Source organism: Hydra vulgaris, chromosome 08 (genome assembly GCF_038396675.1).
Source record: "Hydra vulgaris chromosome 08, alternate assembly HydraT2T_AEP".
NCBI lineage: Eukaryota > Metazoa > Cnidaria > Hydrozoa > Anthoathecata > Hydridae > Hydra > Hydra vulgaris.
The window spans coordinates 24,241,358-24,267,131 of NC_088927.1; the positions used below are offsets into that span (position 1 = coordinate 24,241,358).

The 25,774-nt window shown below is 27.3% G+C and overlaps 1 protein-coding gene across 3 annotated transcripts in view; it reads left to right on the plus strand.

Moving 5' to 3' along the window:
• The first annotated feature begins 2,951 nt into the window (after positions 1 to 2,951).
• The window catches only part of LOC101236729 (uncharacterized), a 66,549-nt gene continuing 43,726 nt past the window's right edge, over positions 2,952 to 25,774 (plus strand). The window contains exons 1-3 of one of the 3 annotated variants that reach the window (XM_065803281.1): positions 2,952 to 3,244; positions 3,555 to 3,608; positions 10,113 to 10,584. In XM_065803281.1, coding sequence (XP_065659353.1) covers positions 3,570 to 3,608; positions 10,113 to 10,584 — 511 coding nt within the window. In that variant the 5' untranslated portion in view covers positions 2,952 to 3,244; positions 3,555 to 3,569. Of the gene's footprint in view, positions 3,245 to 3,497; positions 3,609 to 10,112; positions 10,585 to 25,774 lie in introns of those variants that run through there. The other 2 variants (XM_065803282.1, XR_010639998.1) reach the window with 2 other exon arrangements.

Sequence of the window (25,774 nt, forward strand, 5' to 3'; positions counted from 1 at the left end):
TGGTCTTGGATTGACGATCCACTGACATACCATGAAATTTAATCAACTCAGTATTTGAAGCAACTTTTGAATAAGTACTGGCTGAAGGTACCTTGCGTGATGTGCATGAAATTAGTTGAATCAATGCATAAACGAGTTAATCTTTGCTATAAAAACAAAGGAGGACACTTTAAATATTAATTTTGCTTTTATTTTCATTTTTTGTTTGAATTATTTTTCCTATATGATTTTTTGTAATTGTTTTTTTCTAACTAAATATTAAAATTTTTATATGTTCATATTCATTTTAAAGCTAATTACCTTTCCTTTAATATAATTTAATACAAAAAATTAATTCGATATCATTTTACAGTTTTTTTTATTAAACAAAAACCAAACATACTTGATAAAAATTCTGCAATTGTTTAAACTTTCATGAATAGTTGTATGTATGTATATATATAGTTCTATAGTTTGTTGGCTTTAGGAAGAGCGGAAGGAAAAAAGTGATTCTTACGCCAACACATACGTCACTTTTAATTACTTTTGACTTTCGTCCAACATTTCCGTGTTGGACGAAAGTAAAAACCATTAATTTAATTACAAATTAATCGTTTTTTAAAAAAACCACAAAAACGCAAATTTAATTGACCAGAATGTTTTTAAAAACATTCTGAATGTTTTTATAACATTTTGAATGTTTTTAACAATATAAACAATGTTTTTATTTTTATTTTTTTTAATAAAATGTTTTTATTTTTATTTTTTTTAATAAAATGTTTTTATTTTTATTTTTTTTACTGTAAATCATGCGCGGAGTGTTGCTACATCGACTATCTTATAGCCTGACTCGCAAGGGAGTGCTGCTACATCGACTGACAAATAGCCTGACTCGCAAGGGAGTGCTGCTACATCGACTGACAAATAGCCTGACTCGCAAGGGAGTGCTGCTACATCGACTGACAAATAGCCTGACCCGCAAGGGAGTGCTGCTACATCGACTGAGGGTTTGGTTGGGGCAGGCAGTCTATCATTATTAAAAAAAAAAAATTCCGGTCTTGCATTTTAATTTTTACTTTTTGTCAACAAAATATCGAAAAAACTTTCGGACAACATCTAAGGGTTGTATATATATATATATATATATATATATATATATATATATATATATATATATATATATATATATATATATATATATATATAGTTCTTTAAATTGTTGCATTTGGCAGTAAAAATGATTCTTATGCCAACAAATATATCACTTTTAATTACTTTTGACTTTCGTCAAACATTTCCGTGTTGTCAGAAAGTTAAAACCAATAATTTAATTACAAATTAATTGTTTTTTAAAAAAATGGCAAAAACGCAACTTCAATTGACCAAAATGTTTTAAAAAACATTCTGAATGTAATAGTATATAATATATTTTTATATATATTATAAGAGTATATTATTTATAATATTTATGTTAATATTTTGCCAATATTGGTGAAACAAATGACAAGTGAGAAGGGATACAAACAAGCAAGGAGGGGTACAAACAAGCGAGGTGGGATACAAGCAAGTGAGGTTGATACAAATAAACGAAGAGGGATACAAAAATTTTTAGGAGCAAATAATAAAGTTGTTTAGCAAATTTTTAGTTTATCTATTGTCATCAAATTCTGGATTTTTTATTTTGAGTACATTGTTTGACTGCAAGATTTACCCATTATTAAAAAAGTTTATTAGATAATAATTTTTTTATTATCTAATAAAATTTTAACAAAACAGCTTGCAGTTCTTATTAAAAACTAGTTTTTATGTGTTATTATTATTATTTCCTTTATAAATAAATACAATATTTATAATTCTCAGGTATTTATGAGAATTTACAAAAACCCACAAAAGATTTTATTAATTGAGATGGTTTTTAATGCAGTTGCAGCTTATGCGAGTTTACTTTATATTTCAGTCTTAATGAAAAATGTCATTACTTTTTTGATTGTTTAGAAAAAGTCTTGAATGTGATTGCTTGTCTGTAACAGCTTTAGGCTTCAGTGGCTGGTGAATTTTAACCAAAACAGAACTCAGTTATTTTCTGCTAACGACTATTTCAATATTGTTAATATTTGTATATTAATGAAAGGTAAACTTACTGAGTCTTCTACTTTGCATCTTTTCAGATTATCTTTAATAAAAGCTATTAAATCTAAATAATTGTAAAGTTAGCAACTGCGAAGGTTGCTGTTATTTATCGTGCTTGTTATTTTTTTGCTCCTGATCTTAAACATTCATTTATCTTTTATAATACTTTTATTCATCCTTGCATCTTTTTATTTTTATATAACAAATTATTTGTTTTAAAATTTAAATATAATTTTGCTTTATTTAAGAACCAGGTTGACCTCTTTTTCAATAAGTTTTTTTTTTAATAATAATATTAGAGACACATTAAATGTTCATTAAATTATATTTATTTTAATATAATTTTAATTTATTACAAGGATATATTTTTTTTAAATCCAGTTTTATTATATAGAGTACATTCAGGTGGTCAGATAAAGCATTTTTTTAAACTGCTGTTTTTAATAGACAAAAATTCATATATTGCATGGATGTATGTATGTATATATATATACATATATATATATATATATATATATATATATATATATATATATATATATATATATATATATATATATATATATATACATATATATATATATATATATATATATATATATATATATATATATATATATATATATATGTGTGTATATATATGTATATATATATATATATATATATATATATATATATAAATGGTGTTTAAAAACTTTTAAAATTTATTTGAAAATTATTACTTAATTAGTGCTGCTTGTATAAAGTATATATTTATTGGAGAACATTTTTCAACTTTAAATGTAATTTAAATATGTAGACATTTTTAATTGTCTGTATTTAAACAATAACATAAATAAATAAAGTCTGTTTGAATGTTTTTTTTTTTTTTATCATGATGTCAATTGACTTCAAAGCTGTACAAATGTCTAAAATATTAACTTATTCCAAAGCTTTTTTTTATTCATTTTCATTGTAAATTAAATATGTAAGCACTTTTAAAACTTTTTAACTTGATGTATTGATTGTTGAAGATCTTCTTGAAAAATGGATAAGCTTGTTAATTTTTTATACTTGGTGGCACTATTCAAGACAAGGTTTATCTATTCAATTATTAAACTAAAAGAAATGATGCTTCCTGGTAATATACATTAAGGTATCTTTTAAAACTTTTCATATCTAATTTTTTTTTTTTCAATGATAAATTTTAGTCATATTTTTATTGCTGTCTCTTAATTATAATTTCTATTAAACTTTTTATTTTTTATAAAATTTATCTTAATTAATCTAATTAGTAATTAATAAAAAAATAATAACTTTATAAACATTGTTTAAACTTTTTTTTTTTAAACATGAAAGTTTGTTAAAATTTTATTGTTTGATTTTGTAATAAGTTTGTTTTTATGTACATTAGCAACCATTTTTTTTGTACACTTTACATTTACTAGAACTGTTTATTTTTGAAGGCAAATGACTTATCGATGTTGCGTTACTTTTTTGGAACACTTTTTTTAAACCAGGTATGATTATATATAGTTTTATATTTATCTAATTATTAAAATTTTTTTACATAGAAAAATACAATATACGTATATATATCATATCATATCATATAGTTCTATAGACATCAAAAATAAAATTTTGGTGTTTAGAGCTATATGGAAAAAAAAATTTGTTATTAAATTGACATTTTTTTCATTAAAACAATTTATTAAAGATTTAGTTTCTAAAGAACTATTGCAAAGAGTTTCAAATGAACTATTGCAAATCAATGTAATAGACATATATTTCCTAAGGACAGGTCACCCTTCTGCTGCACAGCGGGCCAAAATCATTATTAGAATAAAAGTAATAACTAAGTAGCAAAATGTTTATCAGGTTCTCTTCAAAATATTTAGTATTTTTATACTAGAAATCTAGTAACACTTATAAATTTTTTATTTAGTTGCTAGGACACCTGAAATGCATGACAACAATTTGTTTTGCATAGTTACCAAGCTTTGCTGATTTTCCTAAAATACTAAAAATAAAAACTAGAATGATATAATGCTACAGGCAGATTAGAAATTATCTTCATCATTTAATGATACCACACATTTTGACATTTTTGACTAATTTTTGCTGTTGCTATATATTTTCAAGGTTTCTTTTATATTTCCTAAAACTTTCTAGACAATCCATTTAAAAAAAAAAAAATGAAATCTCTAATCTTTAAAAATCATTTTTCAAACAAGTTTTTTGTATATAATAATTTAAGTTTTGTGGTTCAAGTAGCAATATTTTTTTGGCCTATTTGCTATTTATACCTTTTTGCATAACAAACAGATTTTTACATTACTTGCAAAATTTGATAATTTTGCATGTTTTACAGATACCAACTTTGCTTAAATGATATATTAATGATATAACATACATGAGGGTAATTGTTATGGTATTAATTAAGCAAGAAATGCGATTTTAAAAGCTGTATCACTTTTGGTTTAACTTCTCAACTACTTCCTCATACATGTTATACTTTGTTGCAGAACATTTTAGTAAAATAAACCATCAAAATCTCTATTTATCAAAACTTCCTGTTACATTATTCTTGAGCCTCTTTAGAAAGCTATTCAGAAAATCTCAGTATTTAGAAGAGGTTTCAATATGTTATGAAAACTGTTGTACAACTTCATATTCATGAAATTTGTTACACTGTTACAAATTCTCAGTATTTGCAATCGTGAAAATGTAATGCAAAATGAAATTTATCATAAATTTAATCTTATTATTAGACTATTGCTTAGTTGTTATTTATTTGATTATTATTATGGTTTTAATATTCATTATGTTTCTATGGTTTTTGTTTTTGATCAATCAAAAGTTTTTGATTCATAAAAACTAATGGTGTAGAATAAATATGTTAGTAGGTTCTGAAGTAACTCCATTTTTTTCAGAATGTTGAGGCAAACAGGATTTTGGTTTAGCAATATTTTTAGATCATCAGAAGCTACACAGTTACTCAGTCTCTAAGTTTATAGCCTACTTTAATTGCACCCAAACAGATCTGCTAATATGAATGATTAGACAGTCGAGAATCAAGAATTAGAGCTAGAGCTTTTTCTGGTGTAAATGGTACAAGAAGCAGTTAGCTAAACATTCTGATAACTATAATAGAATTTTAGCTTATTTTTTCTTTGCCATCTTTTCACAAACTTTAACCTGATGTAAACAGTAGTTCTGGTGATTAAAAAATGCTTTTAATGATACTAATTTTTTCTTTGTCTAACTAGTTGAGTCATCCAAGTCCATCTGGGTTGTCTGTCAAATACCACATTATCTACAAGACCGCAAGTTAAAATGTATGTAACCCCAATTCTAAGATAAGTTGAGTCAGTTCAAATATTGTTAGTTGTTTTTTTTTTAATTAACTTCTTAGCTTCTACATATATGCTACTTTTGTAGAAGATGCTTTGTAAAAAGAGAGTTTAATATTGAAAAATATGTTCAATTGAATTCATTCAAAAATAATAAATTTTTAATTATTTTAATGGCATGACAACCGTACCGTAACCGTAAAAATATATATTTTTTATAAAAGCTAGATGCTACTAAACAGTATATAATATTTTAGCATTTTTATGTATATTATACTTTCATCCATTTCCAGGCCCACTGGTAGTATGTAATTCAGTAAAAACTGCTTTATGTGTGTCTGGTTGGGGTCTTGGCAATGCTGTGGAATTGTCAAGACCCCTACCAAGTCAACTTACCTAAGAGAAGGAAAACTTCCCAATTATGTATGTATATATATATATATATATATATATATATATATATATATATATATATATATATATATATATATATATTATATATATATATATATATATATGTATATGTATATATTAGGGTGGTCCTTATTCATTACAAAAAAAAATTTCTTCAGTTTTCTGACGGGGCACCCCCTTGAATGGTTGACGTTTATTTAATAATTGTACTGAAAATTTTATTTGAAAAAAATACATTTTAGGGGTCCCTACCGCAGAGTTTATATCTATAAAAGTGCCCACAGAAGGCTCATATGCTCAGTATTCTACAATATGAATGATTAGGACAAATATGATCACAGAGCACAACATTGCTTTATTGATGCACATTTAAACAACTGTTACAGTGTTACATATTGTAATTATTATTGTCCTTCTGTGTTGAGACTGTCAAAGTGACAAAAACCGTCTAGTTAGTCCATTGCCAGGGTATTCTTTGCTTGATCAGGAAATCGCTGGCGGTACTTCTTTACAATTAAGAGAAGGCACTGTTTCTGCTCCTCATCGTTTGTGTGCAGCTTGTTGTATTTGTCCATTAAGGCAACTCCACGTTCTGCTATGTCATTCACAACTCTCATACTACTGAAAGTGTTCTTCGCCAACTGATAGTCAGCATCTGTCCAGAGCTTCACATCTTTGTTGAGGAAAGTTGACAGTAGACCAGTGATGGTGAAGAATCTACGACTGCTTTCGGTGACAAAGTCTTCAAAGTTCTTGGAGCTCACCAGCGTAGGATCAACAGTTATCCTCTTCAAAGGATGTTCTGCACCCGGTGCTTGCAGGGCACTGGCCATCAGGCGTTTAGTGTCATCGGAGACTTCGTCATCAAAGAAAGCCAATGCAATCAGTTCTTCTGACAAGTACCACAAATGTCCTAAAATTTTCTTCATTGCAATCTGAGAGACTGCTTGATTCTGTGCCTTGTATTTGTTGATCTCCTTGATAAGCTCGAGATCAACACGAGGCGAAGATGGCGTTGACGGCACTCTAAACCAGGCCTTGACATACAGAATCACTGTGAAAAGACACACGTCTGCTATTCCCTTCTCTTCTTTCTTTGTCATTTTGAACTGGCTTCTCAGCATCTATATTTTCAATGAATAAATAGCCTTGGCCATCCATCTGGCTCGATGCATTCCTGCCAGAGCTTTGAATGAGCATCCTTGAGATGGAACGTCTCCCAGAAACATTATTGTCAGCTCTAGCAGCTCGCGATAATCATCACGAGACTGAAACTGTTGCAGTTGGTTTTCAGCAAATGCAATAATTTCATTTGCAACACTGGAAACGGCACTGTGCACGATGTCATTCGAACTAGATGCCTGAAAGTTTGACCGGTCAATGATTTCCCAACTGCTTTGAAACCTTTTAAAAATCATGATGTCTGGACCCTTTGAAGGGCCAAGAGAAAGAGTAACCGTTGCCTCTAAGACTATTTCTAAAATGTGATGACGGCAAGCAAACCAGAGCAAATCTTTGTCAAACTTCTGCTCCAGTAGGATACAAGCACCATTTCTTGGACCACTATTGACGGAAGTCAATATCAATAGTGGTCCAAGTCACTATTGATAAAACTCTGCTGGGTCATGACCAAGGTGCTGCAGTGCTGGAGTCATGACTAGTGCAGCATTTCTATTACTGACCTTTGCCATATCCAAACATACTGCTAATTTGTCATTCAGTATTTTGTGTGTGCCACGTTTACGTTTAGTTCTCTTTGAAGTTGTGCTTGATGATGGCTCACCAAATGCTTCATTATCATTACCAGACTCCGGTTCGCTTTCGGAATTCTGAAGAATAGCTTTCTCCTCTCTGGCCACTCTGTCCTGTTCTTCTCTCTCTTTTCTTCTCTTGAAGTTTTCTTCTCTACTGTGAACATCTCTTTCTCTTTTGGCCATGGCTTTGTCAACACTTCCCATCTTACCACGTCGTCCCGCCTCACGCTGAGTTAACAGGAACTCCCTGTCCTCCTGCATGCTAATCATCTTCATGGCGTCCGCATGAGCAATGTCAAAAAGACTCTCTAAGCCATCATTCCATTCTTCTTCCTTCTTCAGTAGACTTTCAGAGCACTTTGCTTCATTTTCCTTATTTTTCTTCAGTTTGTCATATTCATGGAACAGACATTCAACTTTTTCAACAACGTGTTTCTTCAACCGTGTCGGATGCGGGCTTTAGCCCACACTTCAAGAACGTCATTAGTTGTTGAATGTGATGCTTCATGAACAGTCTGTTTGGTGGCCTCTTTGTAATAGAAGAAATATGCCATGACTTCCTTCTTTGATGGTAACTTTGTAGAGCTGAGAATTTCAGACATTTGACCTATCAGCCACAACTCAATTCTCGTCTTGTAGTTGGTTTCGAAGTCCTACAGCAAGCATTGGCCATCTCCCTTAAATAATAAATTTTATTTGTTACCATCCAATTTAATTATTCAAATTATATGTAATTTCTAACAAAAACTTATAGATCTCAGAAAACTAACTGACAAAATTTATGTTATGCAATATAAATAAACAACAATGACATATGAAAACTCAGACAAGGTCTAAAACCAATAAATAAAATACACAATTATGTGTATAAATGAAAAGTCAAATTCGATACTATGGCACTCAGGAAATTGATAATAATTAACAATTTAAAATGGATCATTTTGTCAGCGGATCGGTCATTTTGTCTGTTTTATAATAATTCATTGTTAAATCAATATAATTTGGCAAATTAATATTTAAGCAAAAATAAACAAAGAAAACACTCACTTTTGATCCAGTATCCACTAGGTCAGTTGTTACGGAAGTTTCCCTGAGAGAGTCAGTAGTCACTAATTCAGATTCATCAAATATTATTGTTATATTAATTGAGTGTCTGATTACAAGTGGATAATTTAACAATAAATAAGTAACATCATATTGATAAATTATGCAGGCGGTATAGTGTGCAGTGAAAGAGTTCACCAGCATAACAACTAGTGAAATGCAGCCACGGAACCCCACATGATACTTACCTATTATATATGGGGTAGGGACCTCTAAATGTTTACAGATTTAGCTGATTTTTTTTGTGAATTTTTTATGCATGCATATAAACAAAATTCAAGGGTGCCCTGTACAAAAATCAAACTTTGAAAATTAAGGACCACCATAATATATATATATATATTAGGGTGGCTCTTAAAACAACATTTTTGAAAAAAAACCTGTTCCTACCCCTTTACTTTGTTCTATATAATACTAAAACACTAGGTTTAAAATTTTTTTGAACAAAAAATTATTTTAGGGGTAGCTCAAGACCCTTAAAAATTTGACTGGTCCCTAAAATTTTGAAAATAAAAGTTCTTCTAAAGTATGTCAACCTGGTACTCAAAAGAAGCGAAATTATATAAAAACAAAAACAGTAATCACTTACTGTTTTTGTTTTTATTAATACAAAAAAAGCTTTTTTAGTAATACAAAAAAAGCATGTTTAAAAAAACTTTTTTTTTAAAACTTGAAAATAATGACTTTTTTTATTTTCAGGTTAAAAACAATAGTTTTTATGCATTTATTTAAAAAAAAAGTCATTTGTAAACTGATTATTATTTTTAAAGGGGTAGGAACAGGTTTTTTTCAAAAATTTTGTTTTAAGAGCCACCCTAATATATATATATATATATATATATATATATATATATAATATATATATATATATATATATATATATATATATATATATATATATATATATATATATATATATATATATATATATATATATATATATATATATGTATATATATATATATATATATATATATATATATATATATATATATATATTTATATTTGAATTTTCATGCTATATTTTTCTATTTTTCTTCAATGTTCTTATATCCAAATATATTGTTGGCTTAGCATAGGAACAGCCATAAATAGTCATTATGACTAATCCAAAGTAGCGTCCATTATTGACCAACATTTTTGCATACCAAAGTACTACTCAAGTGCTGAGTTGGCAGTGGCAGGATTTGAACACTAATTGTTCAAGAGTCCGGGTTTTAACTTTTCATTTGACACTCTAACCAACTGAGCTATCCTGCCACAATATATATATATATATATATATATATATATATATATATATATATATATATATATATATATTATTTTAAATTTATATATATATAATAATAATTTATATATAAATAATTTTTTTAAGTAACTTTATTTTAATTTACAGGTCAATTGCTTACCTATTTTGGATAATTTTAATTCTAAAATACTAAATGCTGGGGAATTATTTATACTTTATTTTGATAATAAGTTGGATCTGTCAATAAATTACAACAATTGCTCTAATATATTTGAAACAAACACAATAGCTAAGTTGGGGTCTCAACCAATATGTCGCGTGTTTTCAAAAAACAGTATTAAATTGATTCCATCTCAAGATGCTGTATTGGCTTTTGGTGATAGTCTTGACTTTGACAATATAAGTATATCTTCAGATATACCATTTTTAATTGAGAATTTTACAGATGCTTATCAAAAACCATTTATTAAAATTAATGGTCCCAACAGTTATTGCAGGTGTCCAACTTCAATTAATGATAACCTAAAAGTTAATGTTGATTTATCAAATTTAACTGGGTATGCTTCATTAAAAAATATCAAATGGCATATATATGATAATGAGTTTGCTGATGGAAATGGTTAGTATCATAAAATTTTGTTTTTTAAATTTAAAAAACTATTAAGAATTAACACAACTTATTGATATATTTTTATTTATTATATTATTAATAGTATAATGAAGGTTTTTCAAAGTATTCCAATATATGCACATATATATATATATATATATATATATATATATATATATATATATATATATATATATATATATATATATATATATATATATATATATATATTATATATATATATATATATTATATATATATTAGGATGATGTGTATTAATATATTTATATATAAAAACTATTAAATGGTGTATAAATGGACAGGACATTTTTTATAAAAGGAATTATTAAGAGTTGTTTATTATTGTTATTTTTTTTTTTTTTATTGAAGGTTATAGTTATTATTACATTATCTCACTTGTTTTTACAGTTTTTCAGGAGAAACTTGTTCCTATGTCTACATTTAGATATCAATTCTAATTTTTTATTTAGTAAACATTTTTAGTTCACATAATTATTTTAAATTTTTCTTGTAGACATAATATAGATCTTTTAGAAATATTATACACTGTTTTAAGGATTACCAATTGAATTTAAACTAATTTTTTTTTTTATTCACCCTTTGTCTACATTTACCATTCTTTGAGCAATTATTTTTTAGTTTATAATTGTAATTTGCTGTCATTTTTTCATCTAAAATGTCATTTTTCTACAACAAAGCATTATTATAATACGTTATGATTTTTTATTATTCTTTTCACATTTTTTTGTGCAATGGTCATTATCTTTCATTTTATTTCAGTTATAAAGTTCATACAATTTTTTTGACAGATGGTAAGTGCTTATCAACAGATGGATAGTGCTTATCAACCAATTTTACAAATGCTTTTCCAATGATAGTGGAAACATTTTTATTTTATGGAAGTTTGAACCAAACTGTTTCTAGTTTTTGCTTTTTTTTGCATTCTTATTTTTTTCAGGGGGTCAAACTTTAGTTTGAAAATTTGAAAACCACTTTTTAAAAAAGCATCTTTGTAATTATGTTTGGAGGAGTTGAATACATTTTCATTAGAGAAGTTTTGATTAAGCTTGTGAGTTTGTTAATTATAATTAGTTAATTGATTAATTGTAATTTGTTTTAGAATTTGGGTTGTTTTATTTCATTCTCTTTCAAAATCAGTTATTTGCACAAAACAATTACTCTAAAATGATAAATAGAATTTTTTTTAAACAGTTTTTCAGCTCGTTTTTTCATATCAAATTATAAAAATAATTTTAAAATAATTATGAAAAAATATCTTCAATTATGATTATTAATCCAAGTTTCTTGAACTTCAATACTAAAAAAAAAGAAAAATATATAGATATAAAAAAAAAGAAAAATATATGCTATTTATTTTTGCTGTAACTGTTACTATTACATTATTCACATTTAACTGTAAAATATTTCTTTTTTCAGTTTCACATTAACTAGGATTAATGAATCTCATTCACTTATTGAAAGCAAACCTTTGGAACAGTTTGGAAGTGTTTTGCTGTCATTATTTTCATCTGATAAAAACTTATCAGTCTATGCCACAAGCTTTTAAAAGACTTCCTAGCTTCACTGACACAAATAAAAATTATAAGGAAACATGGTTTGGAAAGCTTTTTGATATTTCTAGGTGTAAATGCATTATTTTCAAATTCCATTCAAAGGAAGAATGATATGTGCTTGTGTATGAGAAAACAGAATGAATCACAATGTAATTACTTTTTTGTTGGGTCTCACACAAGAACACACTAGAACAATGTTTATTAACACAATATCTTGCCAAATCTTTCTCCAACGTGATAGATATAGGGCAAGGAAAAACCTATTGATTTAAAATTTCTGGTGATGCAAACAACTAAAATTTCTTGTCTCCAACAACTTGCTTAGTCAAAAATACTTTTTTATTCATTCAAACCAAGGTGTAAGAATGTAAAATGTAAGTGGTATATATTTTGGAAAACATTTTCTGTAATAAATCATAAGAAATAAACATTAATATGAAGATATTTGAGTTATTGGTTATTTTTGTGTTTAGTAAAATATTGCTAATATTTAATAATGATCGTTGCATCATTTATAGTTGCAGGAATACTTCAATTTGTCAACAGCCTGATCAGATAAAAAACAAAATTTTTTTTTCCACTTTCCATTCTCATAATATAGGATATGGTTAAACTTACTTCACTAAAAAAATATCCTGCTGGATTGCAATTTGTTGTTTTCTTAATAAATAAATTATAAATATGCTATGATGAGAAAATTATGAATGACTTAGAAGGTATGTCAACATTGATCAGTTTTTTAACAACAGTCTATAGATAAAAGGCCTCGTGAAATTAAAACCAAATGATAAATCAGTCAATAGTAAAGCTGTTTTTATGTTTTTGATAAATGATTCACATAATGATCATATATCAAAGATTCTATCTGTTTATGAAGATACCTTAAATCATGATTTTCATACTTTCTAATGCCTTTTTCATGTTAATGAGGCATATTTTTCTTAAGTCATAAAATTCTTAGATTGTAGTATTACTGGCCCTTGAACATTTATGAAAGGTGCAATTATGAATGTAATGAATGAAATAGGTTACCCTAATATTTTTCATTTTATTTCTGATGGTAGACTTTTAGTAGTTGCTATAGATATTGCAAAAGTTTCAATTAGAAACTCTAACTAGAAAGGAGCATTCATCAAATGATACTTTTTAAAGAAGAAAAAAAAAAAGCTCAACTAAAAGCAAGCAAAGAAAAAAGTTTTTAAGTCCTTTGATTTTAATAAAAAAATGAGCCTGTCAAACATAACTACAAATGACTTTTGTTACAAAAGAAAATTTGATAGTATATTTATATTGCAAAAAAAAAAAAAAAAAAAAAATCATAAAAAATCTTTTTTATATTATTTAATATTTACTTGCTCTTAAGAAATTCATCTATGCATATGATGAAACATTGCTAAGAAAAGTGCAGATTCTTTTTCATTTCATAATGAAGCATTTTATTGGAGATATCAAACACTTGAAATTATATTGCAACTTGTGAGCATATCAGAACAAAAACCACACAAGAGTACTGGATTTCTTAATTAGAGGGAAAAGTTTGATTTAATAATATATTTTTTTCTAAAAGAAAATCCTATCTTGTACCTAGGTCATAAAAGTTTACCATTGTAAAAAAAATAAAAAAAGTGCTTGATGTCATGATTCCAGAAAATCCTTTGGTGGGATAATAGCACTTCTATTAGTAGTCATTGGGAAATAAGTTTCCTCAGTAGAAAATTCAATTTTAAATCTTGCATAAAAGTGCATTAAAAATCTAAAATATATATAAATCTAATGTTGCAAAATGTCATAAATAGGAAACCCTGTATTGCTCAGTTTTATCAGCATAGCCATCATCAAGGGCATTGCCAAAACAAGCTTTGACAATATCATTGAACATTCTTAGTGCGTCAATGAAGGGAATGGCTGGAGAGAAGAAATGTTGCAGGGCAAATCTTTCTGAGATTTCCACTTTCTTCAAAAGATTCCTGCACTCATTTCTATTCAATTGTCCACTATGAAATGATTGCTTCTAAATGTGAATAGGTGTATGAACTGAATTTTTGAACTCGCTTGCCTTTTTTATGTCTGCACCAAAATGGCAAATTTTTTCGCCTATTTAATTAAATTTAGATTTTAAGTTTTTTTCAATAATCTGATTTTAAACAAGTTGATTAAGAGTTTGTTTTTTAATATAGTTAAGAAAAAAATTAATATAGTTATAAAATACCTTTTCATAAAGTATTTTTTCAGATTTGACCAACCATCAAAAAGTATTTTTTCAGATTTGACCAACCATCAAAAAGTATTTTTTCAGATTTGACCAACCATCAAAAAGTATTTTTTCAGATTTGACCAACCATCAAAAAGTATTTTTTCAGATTTGACCAACCATCAAAAAGTATTTTTTCAGATTTGACCAACCATCATAAAGTATTTTTTCAGATTTGACCAACCATCAAAAAGTATTTTTTCAGATTTGACCAACCATCAAAAAGTATTTTTTCAGATTTGACCAACCATCAAAAAGTATTTTTTCAGATTTGACCAACCATCATAAAGTATTTTTTCAGATTTGACCAACCATCAAAAAGTATTTTTTCAGATTTGACCAACCATCAAAAAGTATTTTTTCAGATTTGACCAACCATCAAAAAGTATTTTTTCAGATTTGACCAACCATCAAAAAGTATTTTTTCAGATTTGACCAACCATCAAAAAGTATTTTTTCAGATTTGACCAACCATCAAAAAGTATTTTTTCAGATTTGACCAACCATCAAAAAGTATTTTTTCAGATTTGACCAACCATCAAAAAGTATTTTTTCAGATTTGACCAACCATCATAAAGTATTTTTTCAGATTTGACCAACCATCAAAAAGTATTTTTTCAGATTTGACCAATCAAAATGTTAAACTCAGTAAAAAGAGCCCCTAAACATATTTTATGTTCAGCCATATTATTGGGGCATCTGTTTTATGTTCAGCCATATTATTGGGGCATCTGTTTTATGTTCAGCCATATTATTGGGGCATCTGTTTTATGTTCAGCCATATTATTGGGGCATCTGGGAAAAACTAGAAGATGTTTTGTGAATTGTGCACGATCTCACCATTCACCTTTAGCATAAGAAAATTACTGCATATAAGTTTTACTTTGATTGGAACTCAATAAAGTGTGCACTTGATGGCAAAGACCACGAGTTTGTAAAAGATACTCAGAAGGAATTGATGAATCAGGAAATTGATCTATTGGAAGACTCACTTTTACTTGCAGCAGTTTACATAGATATTCAACATGGTTGCATGCTGACAAGTGAAAACAATTTTTTTTTTTAATTATAAATAATTATAGGTATAATATTATTCCCACTTTATTTATATAAATATATATTATATAAATATATATTATATAAATGCATATTCAAAACACTGTTCTGATTTTCATTCAATGTAAAGAATTATTAAAAATAAGTTGTTTTTAATTTAAAACATTTTTTACATAAAATTTAGATGTTTTTCGACATTATTATAAACAATTCATTGCAATAATATTATCATTTACCACCACACCATTAATTTCTTAAAAGGATGTTTTTTTTATGAAATATTTTGTTCCAAAATACTGTTCCGATTTGTTAAAAATGAATTATAAACTTAAAATTTTAATAACATTGTAACATTTTTAGTGGAAAAAACTTATATATAGTAAAAGCTTTTGAAAAATTCTTATTTTGTATTAAATTATTTAACAGTGGTTAAAACCATTTAGTTTAAATACTTCATGCTTAATAGATGACTTTATTGTTTTTGTAACAAATAAAGTCAGGAGATTAATTGCTAGCACTTTTATTTCATTTACTGCAATAACATTAAAGTTAGAAACAAACAACATTTTGGTTTTAAAAGGTCGCAAATGTGTTTTGAATATTTTAAAATGAATAAAAGAGATTCATTTTAAAATATTTACGTATGAACTTATAAACAAGCAACACATAGTGATTTACATTGAACTATTAATCCAAAGTGTTAAAGGAAAACTCAAAAAATAAGCTTACTTAAAAACACTGTTGAAAAATTCAATGTGTGCACTAATACAATCAGTGACCTTTGGCATTGTGGACAAGAAATCTTACCAATTTCTCTTTTTGTCAAACTAAGTATCCTAAGAAATCCCTTTTTTTTTTTTTTTTTGTTAGTTCACCTCCCCAAGGCCCAGAAGGCCATTACAGGCGAGGAGGCTAAATAATTGTGGTTATAACCCTCTCTCAACTCTATAACTCCGAAACTTGATGAACAAGGCTGCTGCGCGGAGAAACAAGTTGAGCGCAGTACTACCAGGGACGTGGTTTGGATTGAACTTGGAACCTCTCCCTTATGAAACGAGCGCTCTATCACTACACCGCTACTGCATTTACTTTATTATATTATCATATAAAAGCATGTGTAGACAGATATATACAAATAAAATATAGATAAATAACCTAGATTTGGGTTATTGTGGTATATAACTACAAAATTACGTGTATATGCACATACCGGAGCCAAAGACTTCGGTATGTGCATATATACACAATTGTGTATACACTAAAAACAAGGGCCGAAGCTCAAAAAACCTAAACTAATAAATAAAGTACTGCAAAAAATGTAATTGGTAAAATAAAACAAAAAAAAAACAACTTTTTTGAAAAAATCTAGAAAAACCAAAGGGGTACAAGGCTCCCTCGCTACTTCCGTCATCGTGCCCCTTAATATTTTCAAATAATTTTATTTTTATTTTATAAATTAAGTCATTTTATTAAAAATATTTAATTTTTTTCTCATCAAAATTAGCAATAAAATCAAATCAGAAAAGTATTTTGGAACAAAAAAACGTGAAAATTGGAACAGTATTACGGAATGTAGGGAATAATTTAAACAAATGTTATTCATATTTAAAACTGTGTACAAATTTCTTTAAATGACTGGAGCTGATGGCCTTTTGGAATAAAAAATACAAGTGGAAAATAAAAACAAGATTCTCCAAATAGAACAAGGGAGCAAAGTAATATCAGTCAACTCTTCTGCTATTTGTGTGTTTGATTTGGATTCTGAAAATGAGGCAAGTGTCTCACTAGTAAAAGAACCCAACTTGTTTTGCTGTACCAAAAGGAGATAATTTAATAAAAAGAAGGTAACTTTTCTGTAGAACATGTGCAGAACCAACTTTGTACAATTGAAACAGACTTTCCAGCTGCTTTAAAAGTAATTCAAGGAATTAGATCAATTTTTAAGAATAACTCATCCAACCAATTGAATGCAACTGACTTTTCCAACATATTAAAAGGGATGCCTGCAGACTTACTTTGCCTTTGCCAATCTCTCAAGTAAATGTGGAACTTCTGTTTTTGGCATTAAAGGATATGACTCTAGACCATTGTAGTTGTTTACATCTGATGTTGTTTTTTTTTGCGCATAAGCAAGTTTTTTGTTTGAATGCTATATATATATATATATATATATATATATATATATATATATATATATATATATATATATATATATATATATATATATATATATATATATTGCTTATGAAGCGAACGCTCTATTACTACACCACTACCGCATGATATATATATAATATATATATATATATATATATATATATAATATATATATATATATATATATATATATATATATATATATATAATATATATATATATATATATATATATATATATATATATATATATATATATATATATATATATATATATATATATATATATATAATATTGGCTGAAATAACATTTTCTTGTTATTTAAAGTTTTTGTTACAGTTTTTAAAGTTTTCATTACTATTTTACATGATTTAATGATTAAACTGAATTAAAAACATAAAACAAAACAGTATTTTAACATAGTAACTTAAATTTAAACAAATCCACTATCTAGTATTCTACTAAGTATATTAGTAAAAATAGCTTTAACCTAAAAGAAATAGTTATTTTTTTTAGCAAAGAAAGGAAACCAATAGTAAATTATAATTTTTTACAGTATCAGGGGGGGGGGGGGGATCCAGAAATTTGTAACTGTGTGGCCAAGTTTGGGATAACCTACTTTACTTTTGGTGTTCCTGTGGGAAGGGCTTGTGAGTAAAAGGTAAGCCCATGGGCGTCACTTCTATAACTTTTTTTACTTAAAATCATAGGGAGACTAAATTTGTTTTCTTCTCTACTTAACCATCCCAGATTTAATAAGTTGATAGCGCACTTGAAGTACAATAATTTTCACAAATGTGGTTAAAAACTTCGTTGATAAGTCTTCCAAATTTTTCTATAAGGACTTTTTCATGAAATATAAGGAACCCTTGGCGGCAGGCCTTAAAAATTATTTATATTATACTTGTTGACTTACAAAAAATAATATCATTATATCAAGTTCCTAATTAATTATGTAATCCAAGAACACATGCATATTTAAAAATCATTAGAGATAAAATATTTTAATTTTTAGAGGTAAAGTAATTTCATAAATGAGGAGTGGTCTTGCAAAACCAGATAAAATTCACTTTTTAAAGTGAAAGTTATTGAAGTCTGTTCACTATATGTGTTTATTCAATACAATTTTGCTAATGGAATGCTATGCTAAACAGTCGAGTCAAGCTTGGTAAAGTGTTGTTTTGTATTGTTTTTAGTTATCCTATTAATAATAAAGTTATTCAAAATGTTGCCTGGGCTATTTTGTTCATAAATTAGAGATGTAATACTTGTCTAACTTATTTAATGAAGTGCACCAACAAGAAGGTAAACCATAGGACTTTGCACTCCATCTGTAAACTGTCGTGTTGCCTAAGGTTAGCCCTCCATTTCTGGATTCTTTCCTTTTCTTGATAGGCAGGTTAAGTAAAGTATTAGTAATGTTGCCTAAGGTTAGGCCTCTGTTTTTGGATTTTTTCTTTTTCTTGATAGGCAGGTTAAGTAAAGTATTAGTAATGTTTACTAAGTTTAGGCCTCTGTTTTTAATTTTTTTTTTCTTGATAGGCAGCTATGCCCAAATTTTTTTAATATCTTTTTATAATTTTTTTTTCTTTTTTTTTTAATTTTTAATGTATAAATATATAAGACAAAATATAATACAACAAGTTAAGTAATAACTAAAAAAGTTAAAACTGATATAACCTGAAAACACTATCAACATCAAGAATGAATAGAAATAATTTGCTTTTGAAAAATGATTTTCACAGTTTACAAATTTAAAACATTGAATAGAAGTTTGTATAAGACACTTAAAACTACTATTTACTCATCAATTCTAAATTTACTCATCGTTTGAATATTAACTCTAATTTTCTGTCTCCTTTGGATGCAAAAATTTCAATAACTCTGCTAATATCTGGAACTATTTCCTGATGAATAGACATTAATGCATGCAGACATTGTACTCCTGGTGTAAGTTTTTATTCTCCTTAGAGTAAATATTGACCTTTCACACTCACAAGATGTGATTGGTATTGTAGCAAGTATATGAAAAGCCTCTAAAATGTTTGGAAAGCTTCTGATATCCATGAGCTTTAATGTATCAGAAATAGTAGATGGTAATTCTGTCTTTTCTTTCCAAAATTCCTGCCATAACTCTAATTCGGCATGAATTGATGAGAAATGAGGAAGATCTGATTTTAAAAAATTCAAAAACATTAAGAACTTTTCTTTCCATGGGCAAGATCTAAAATATTGCTAAATAAGCAGGAATAGCACATAGACCATTATAAACAATCATGCTCTCAACATCAAACCTGTTTTCTAGTTCATTGAGAAGATGATTCACAAGAGGCAATGTAATAGAAACTTTAAAATAACCAGATATAGTATCACATATTTGATTATCTCTATGTTTCTGAACACCACATGTTCTAGGTTTTTTTTCATCAACATCAAATGTTTTTGCCAATGCAGGAGCAATTTTATACCATTTGTCATGGTAAGCATGCCATTCAATTGCCAACAATTAAACTAAGTTTATGTGGGCACAGTGGAAAAATAATGCCGTTGGATTGATTTTTTTATAAGAGATGAAACACCTTACATTGAAGCAGCTCCATCATAAGACTGGTCTCTGCAATTTTTTATATCTAAACCGAATACTTTCAAAGTTTCAAGAATGTTTGTAGCTATATTTAAACCACTTGTTCCTGTTTTGCATTCTAAAAAGTGTAAAAAAACTTCCTTAATACTATTGTTCAAGTCAACATAACGTATGACAATAGAAAGTTGTTCTAACAATGCACAGTCTGAAGCCTCATCTGCTATAATAGAAAAGTACTTACTTTTTTTAATATCATTTATTAGAATCTCTTTAATTGCATTTCCACAACACTCAATCAACTCATTTTGAGAGGTCTTTGAAATATATGTGGAGGTTTTTGGGGCAGAGAGAAGATGCTCCTTTAGAATTAAATCACCTGCTTCAACTCTAAGACTTAAAAACTCAATAAAATTACCCAACCCTGTAATTTTTAAAGGTTCTCCAATTTCTCCTTGATATTTTGTATCATCTCTATGACCTCGTAAAGACATTTCATTTAGACCCAAAAACATTATTGTCTTAACAATTGATGCAAGTTTTTTTTTGTCTTCCTCTATAAGCCGCCTCCTAGAAATATCTAGAGAAATTTCAATAGGCAAAGTGTTATTTTTAGCTCTAGATAAAAGCATATTATAACAATGCATGGACTTGATGTGTAATCTGTCAACAGTTTTCTCATGATCATTGAAAACTTTTACAGCATTACGCCAGGTATTGAATTGTTCTTTGAACAACTTACGTAATGCATATTTGTTTGGTAAACTTGGACCAAAAAGGGTGCATGGAAGACAATATACACCATCCTCAATTTTAGAATAACAAAGCCAAGAAAATTCATCTAACCATTTTAAAAAAAAATATTTTTTTCTGCTTTTACCTGTTAAGGAGAAATGGAAGCATTTATCTGGAACCCAGACATTATTAATTAGAGATAACAGCTCATTATCATTTGTTCCTGATTTTAACTTTTCACCCTATAGATGGTATGAAGAAACATCATAATTTGAATAGGATGCTATTTGTATTTAATAAACTAACATCAGCAACCATGTTTTCCTTAAGTGGAACATAAGAGTCAATGGTGTTTTTATCACTGTTGTTGATGTCTTTTGAAACAATTACTTCAGTTTTAACTGTTTTATTACAATTAGCCAACTTATCTAAATCTGAAGTGTTCCTGGAAACAGTAGGAAAAGATAATTTAGACTGAATTGTTTTTTGTATTTTATTCTCTGTTGCTGAAAAACTTGTCTTTGAAATTTGTTTTCTTTTGATACTAGGTAAAGTTGTATCACTCATTAAAAAAGCTGGTTGTTTGTTTGGAAGATCTTTAATCAGTGTTACAAAATGGTTTGGGTTAAAATATAAAACACTTTTGTTTTTTGTTTTATCTGAATTGCACCACAAAATATTTATTGGACTAGTTAATTTTTGGATACGAGGCTTTATAACAGTGTTAAAAAAGCTATGATAGGTTGCTTTATAACACTAGATAATGCTATTAGGCAAATAAGCGATGAAATTTTTTTATCAAAGCAATTTAAATATGCTTCTTTTAAAAGAAGTTCTGAAATCATATTATCATTAATTGTTGAAAAACGATCAGACCATTTAAATGAAACAGCTATAAAAAACAAATTAGCTGAGAATATTCTGATCTATGTTGATTAAAATAACTCATAAAATAATTATACCTTGCGTAAAAGTTTATGTTTTCAAATGTCTCAATTGACGTTAGCAATCTTAGAATTTTTGAAGTATGCTTACTGTCATTTAAAATCAAAGAGACTGAGCAGTAAAGACAATTTCCATCTTCAGCAGTTCTGACACAAAAAAACTTTACTGAAAAGTAATATCAATAATAAAAAAATGAGTGTAATTTACATAATAACTTAATACATTTAATAATTACATAATTACATACATAATTACATAATATTTACTGAAAAGTAATATTAATAATAAAAAAATTAGTGTAATTTACATAATAACTTAATACATTTAATAATTACATAATACATAATTACATAATTACATAATTACATACATAATTACATAATACAACAATTACATAATAACTTAATACATAAATACATAATAACTTTTTATTAAACAACCAAATCATTTATATATTATGCTAGTGATTTGGTTATTACTAAACACACTAGTCACTTACATAATTTTAGTGACTTGTTTGTTTAATAATAAGATGTTACAATAACTAGTCAAATAGCTAAAAAAAAAAAGTCTATAAAAAATAGATTGAATTCTCAAAGAAAAGAAATGTAAGAAAATAATGCAATAAGGGTCTAAACTGTTTATGTTTCTAACATCCAGAATTCCGGGCCTATTTTGTAATATTATTTGAATTAAAATATTAAAAAAAAGTTATAAAGAAAAAAAAAAACCTTAATGCTGTATAACCAAGATTTCTTTTAACTAAGGGTACAAAATCCATCATTTCTGTATTGAATTGGTAAGAATCAGGTTTTCTTGGAAACATTAAATTTATCTCAGAGAGCTCTTTAGTGAGTCGAGTTTTGTAATTTAATATAATAGGCCAATGTTTTGATTCTAGTGCACAAGCAACTAATTCTACGGTTATATATGTATTCATATTTTATTATATTTTAAAAATCAAAAGACGAAAGCCAAGTTATCTTTGTTTCTGAAGAAGAAATTGAGAAAAAAAAATTAATGATAATCTCACAGTAGCAAATAATACCTTGTTTTTTTTAGCTTTAATTTAATAGCATATTTTTTTAAATCGAACACGTTAAAACCAACTATGTGGCCAAGTTTTATTTTCACGGTTGAAATTTCGATAAAAGATCAATATTTTAATACTTTTTCACAGCATATATTGATTGAATAACATGTTGGTAACATATGATAAGAACTGTTGTGGCCATGGCAGGAATCTCTATAGCCAAAATCCGTAAATTAATGCAGACAAATTTAAATTTTTAAAGATGTTCCTTAAGCACAAAAACCCAAAACTAACTTGGCTGCCGTTAAATTTAAGCTATATGGCCAACGAGCTTCAATCAGTTGCAAGACAAAAAATTGTTAAGCAAGTCTTACAAAATATTTTCAAATTCTTTTCAATAACTTAATTAACTTCAATGAGTATATCCCTATAATATTTCCATATTTAATCCCAAAAATTCTAAAAGATCTTTAATAAATATTAGATACATTTTCTTATAAATCAGTTGGACTTCAAACTATGTGGCCATTGCCACAATGACCACACCTTAGATCCGCACCTGAGTATAATAGAAGCTTTATATAGTCTACTTTAGCATTTCAGGAACTATTTCATCCCTAAAAACTCTTTAATTAACTCAAAGAAGTTATTTAAAAAAAGAAGAAAAATTTTGGAGTCTAGAGTCTAAAGAATCTTTTTTGTCCCTGAAGCCTGAGTCCCTGAAAATTTATAAAACTTCACATCCATGCTTCTGCTAAATTTTTTCGCAGGGTAAACTTTGAGCTGTTTTGTGAAAGGCCTTTGTCAACTTAAAAGACATTGAGAACATCTTGGTTAAAATGCGTGACTTTCTTTTTTTTTCATTAAACTGTTGCTTTATATAATGACCCAGGAAAGTACTGCCAACTTTAACTTTAAAAACTACCGTAGTTCAAATATTACCACAAAAAAACCTTTTTTAATGTCATGTGGATACTCAAAAAAAACAAAATAATATATGGTTTTGACAACAACAAAAAACTTTTTAAAAAAGTTATTTGAAAAATGTTAATTTTTGAAAAATTTTCAAACAGTTAACATTTTCTAGATTGGCTCGAAAATATATTTTTTTTATGCAATAAACTTTAATTTTTAATTATTAATATTTTGACATCATTTTTCAACTCTATGTATATGTATATAATATATATATATATATATATATATATATATATATATATATATATATATATATATATATATATATATATATATATATATATATATATATATATATATTTAAGAACAACAGGATATTTTTGAATCTTGACATGTTTTGTAGTTTACATACTATATTTTCAAAAGATAAAATTACAATTTAAAACTCTGAAATATAAAATCAAAATATTTTCACATTTATTGCTATTACCTTGCTCAAGAAATAGGTCAGCTCTTGGATTTAGGTTGGCTTTACCAAATGCCAACCCTAATTCCGAGCCTGAAATATGTATATATATATATATATATATATACATATATATATATACACACATATCTATACAACATATATATATATATGTATATGTATATATATATATACACACACACATATATATACAACATATTATATATACAGTCGTCCCCCGGTTAACGAACTTAATTCGGAATACGAACTAGTTCGTTATCCGAAAAGTTCGTTAACCGAAACGCGTTTTCCCATAGGCCGCCATTAAAAAATTTTTAATTGGTGGATTTTGCCGAAATAATGGGGGAAAAAATTCAAAAAATTGTCCAACTTGATAAATAAAATAGGCAAAGGTGAAATGATTGAAACCTGAGATTTATGCACTTTTAAAAATTGAAACAAATTGAAATTGTGCATGAAAATTGCTTGTCAAAGTTTTAGAAAAAACTAAAAATTGAACATGAACATTGCTTATCAAAAAATGGTTGATTTATTCACACCAAACTCCTTAGCCAGGTCACTTTGCTTTTCACCTTTTTGCACTCTTTGAATAATTGTCTTTTTCTCTTCAAGAGTGAAAACTTTTCTGCTTTTTTTCGCAGGGTTCGACATTTTGAAAAATCGCAAAATCGAAAAAATCGCAAGTGGGAAAAAAACCTAGAAAAAAGCACAAAAATGCATGAAAAATATTAGTGAGACAAGAAAAGAAAAAAATGAAACAACAAAAGCACACCCAGCACAACCATTCACCTCCCAGGCTTCCATGACACTCACAAAACTGAGGGGGAAATGCTGGACGGCGCGCCCGACCTTCACGCGCGTGTGCACGCCATTTGGCGGTCCCGGTTCGTTAACCGAGTTCCGGTTCGTTAACCGGGGGAGGATTTTGGGCAAACTTTCGGTTCGTTAACCGAAAGTTCGCTAACAGGGGGGTTCGTTAACCGGGGGACAACTGTATATATATATATATATATATATATTATATATATATATATATATATATATACACACACACACACACACATATATATACAACATATATATATATATATATATATATATATATATATATATATATATATATATATATATATATATATATATATATATATATATATATATATATATATATATAGATAAATATATATATATATACATATATATATATATATACATACATATATATATATATGTAGCAAAAGTTTAGCAATTTTTATAGTTATATGATAATAAAAAATTTTTTTATGGTTAATTAGCTATAAAAACACTAAACACAAGAAATATATGCCAATAAAGATGATGAATGGTAATATTTTGATGGGTAAGTTTTTATTTCAAGACTTCGAAAATACTTATTGGAATTGAGTTGCACAAATTTTGGCAAAATTCTGGAGTTATCTCT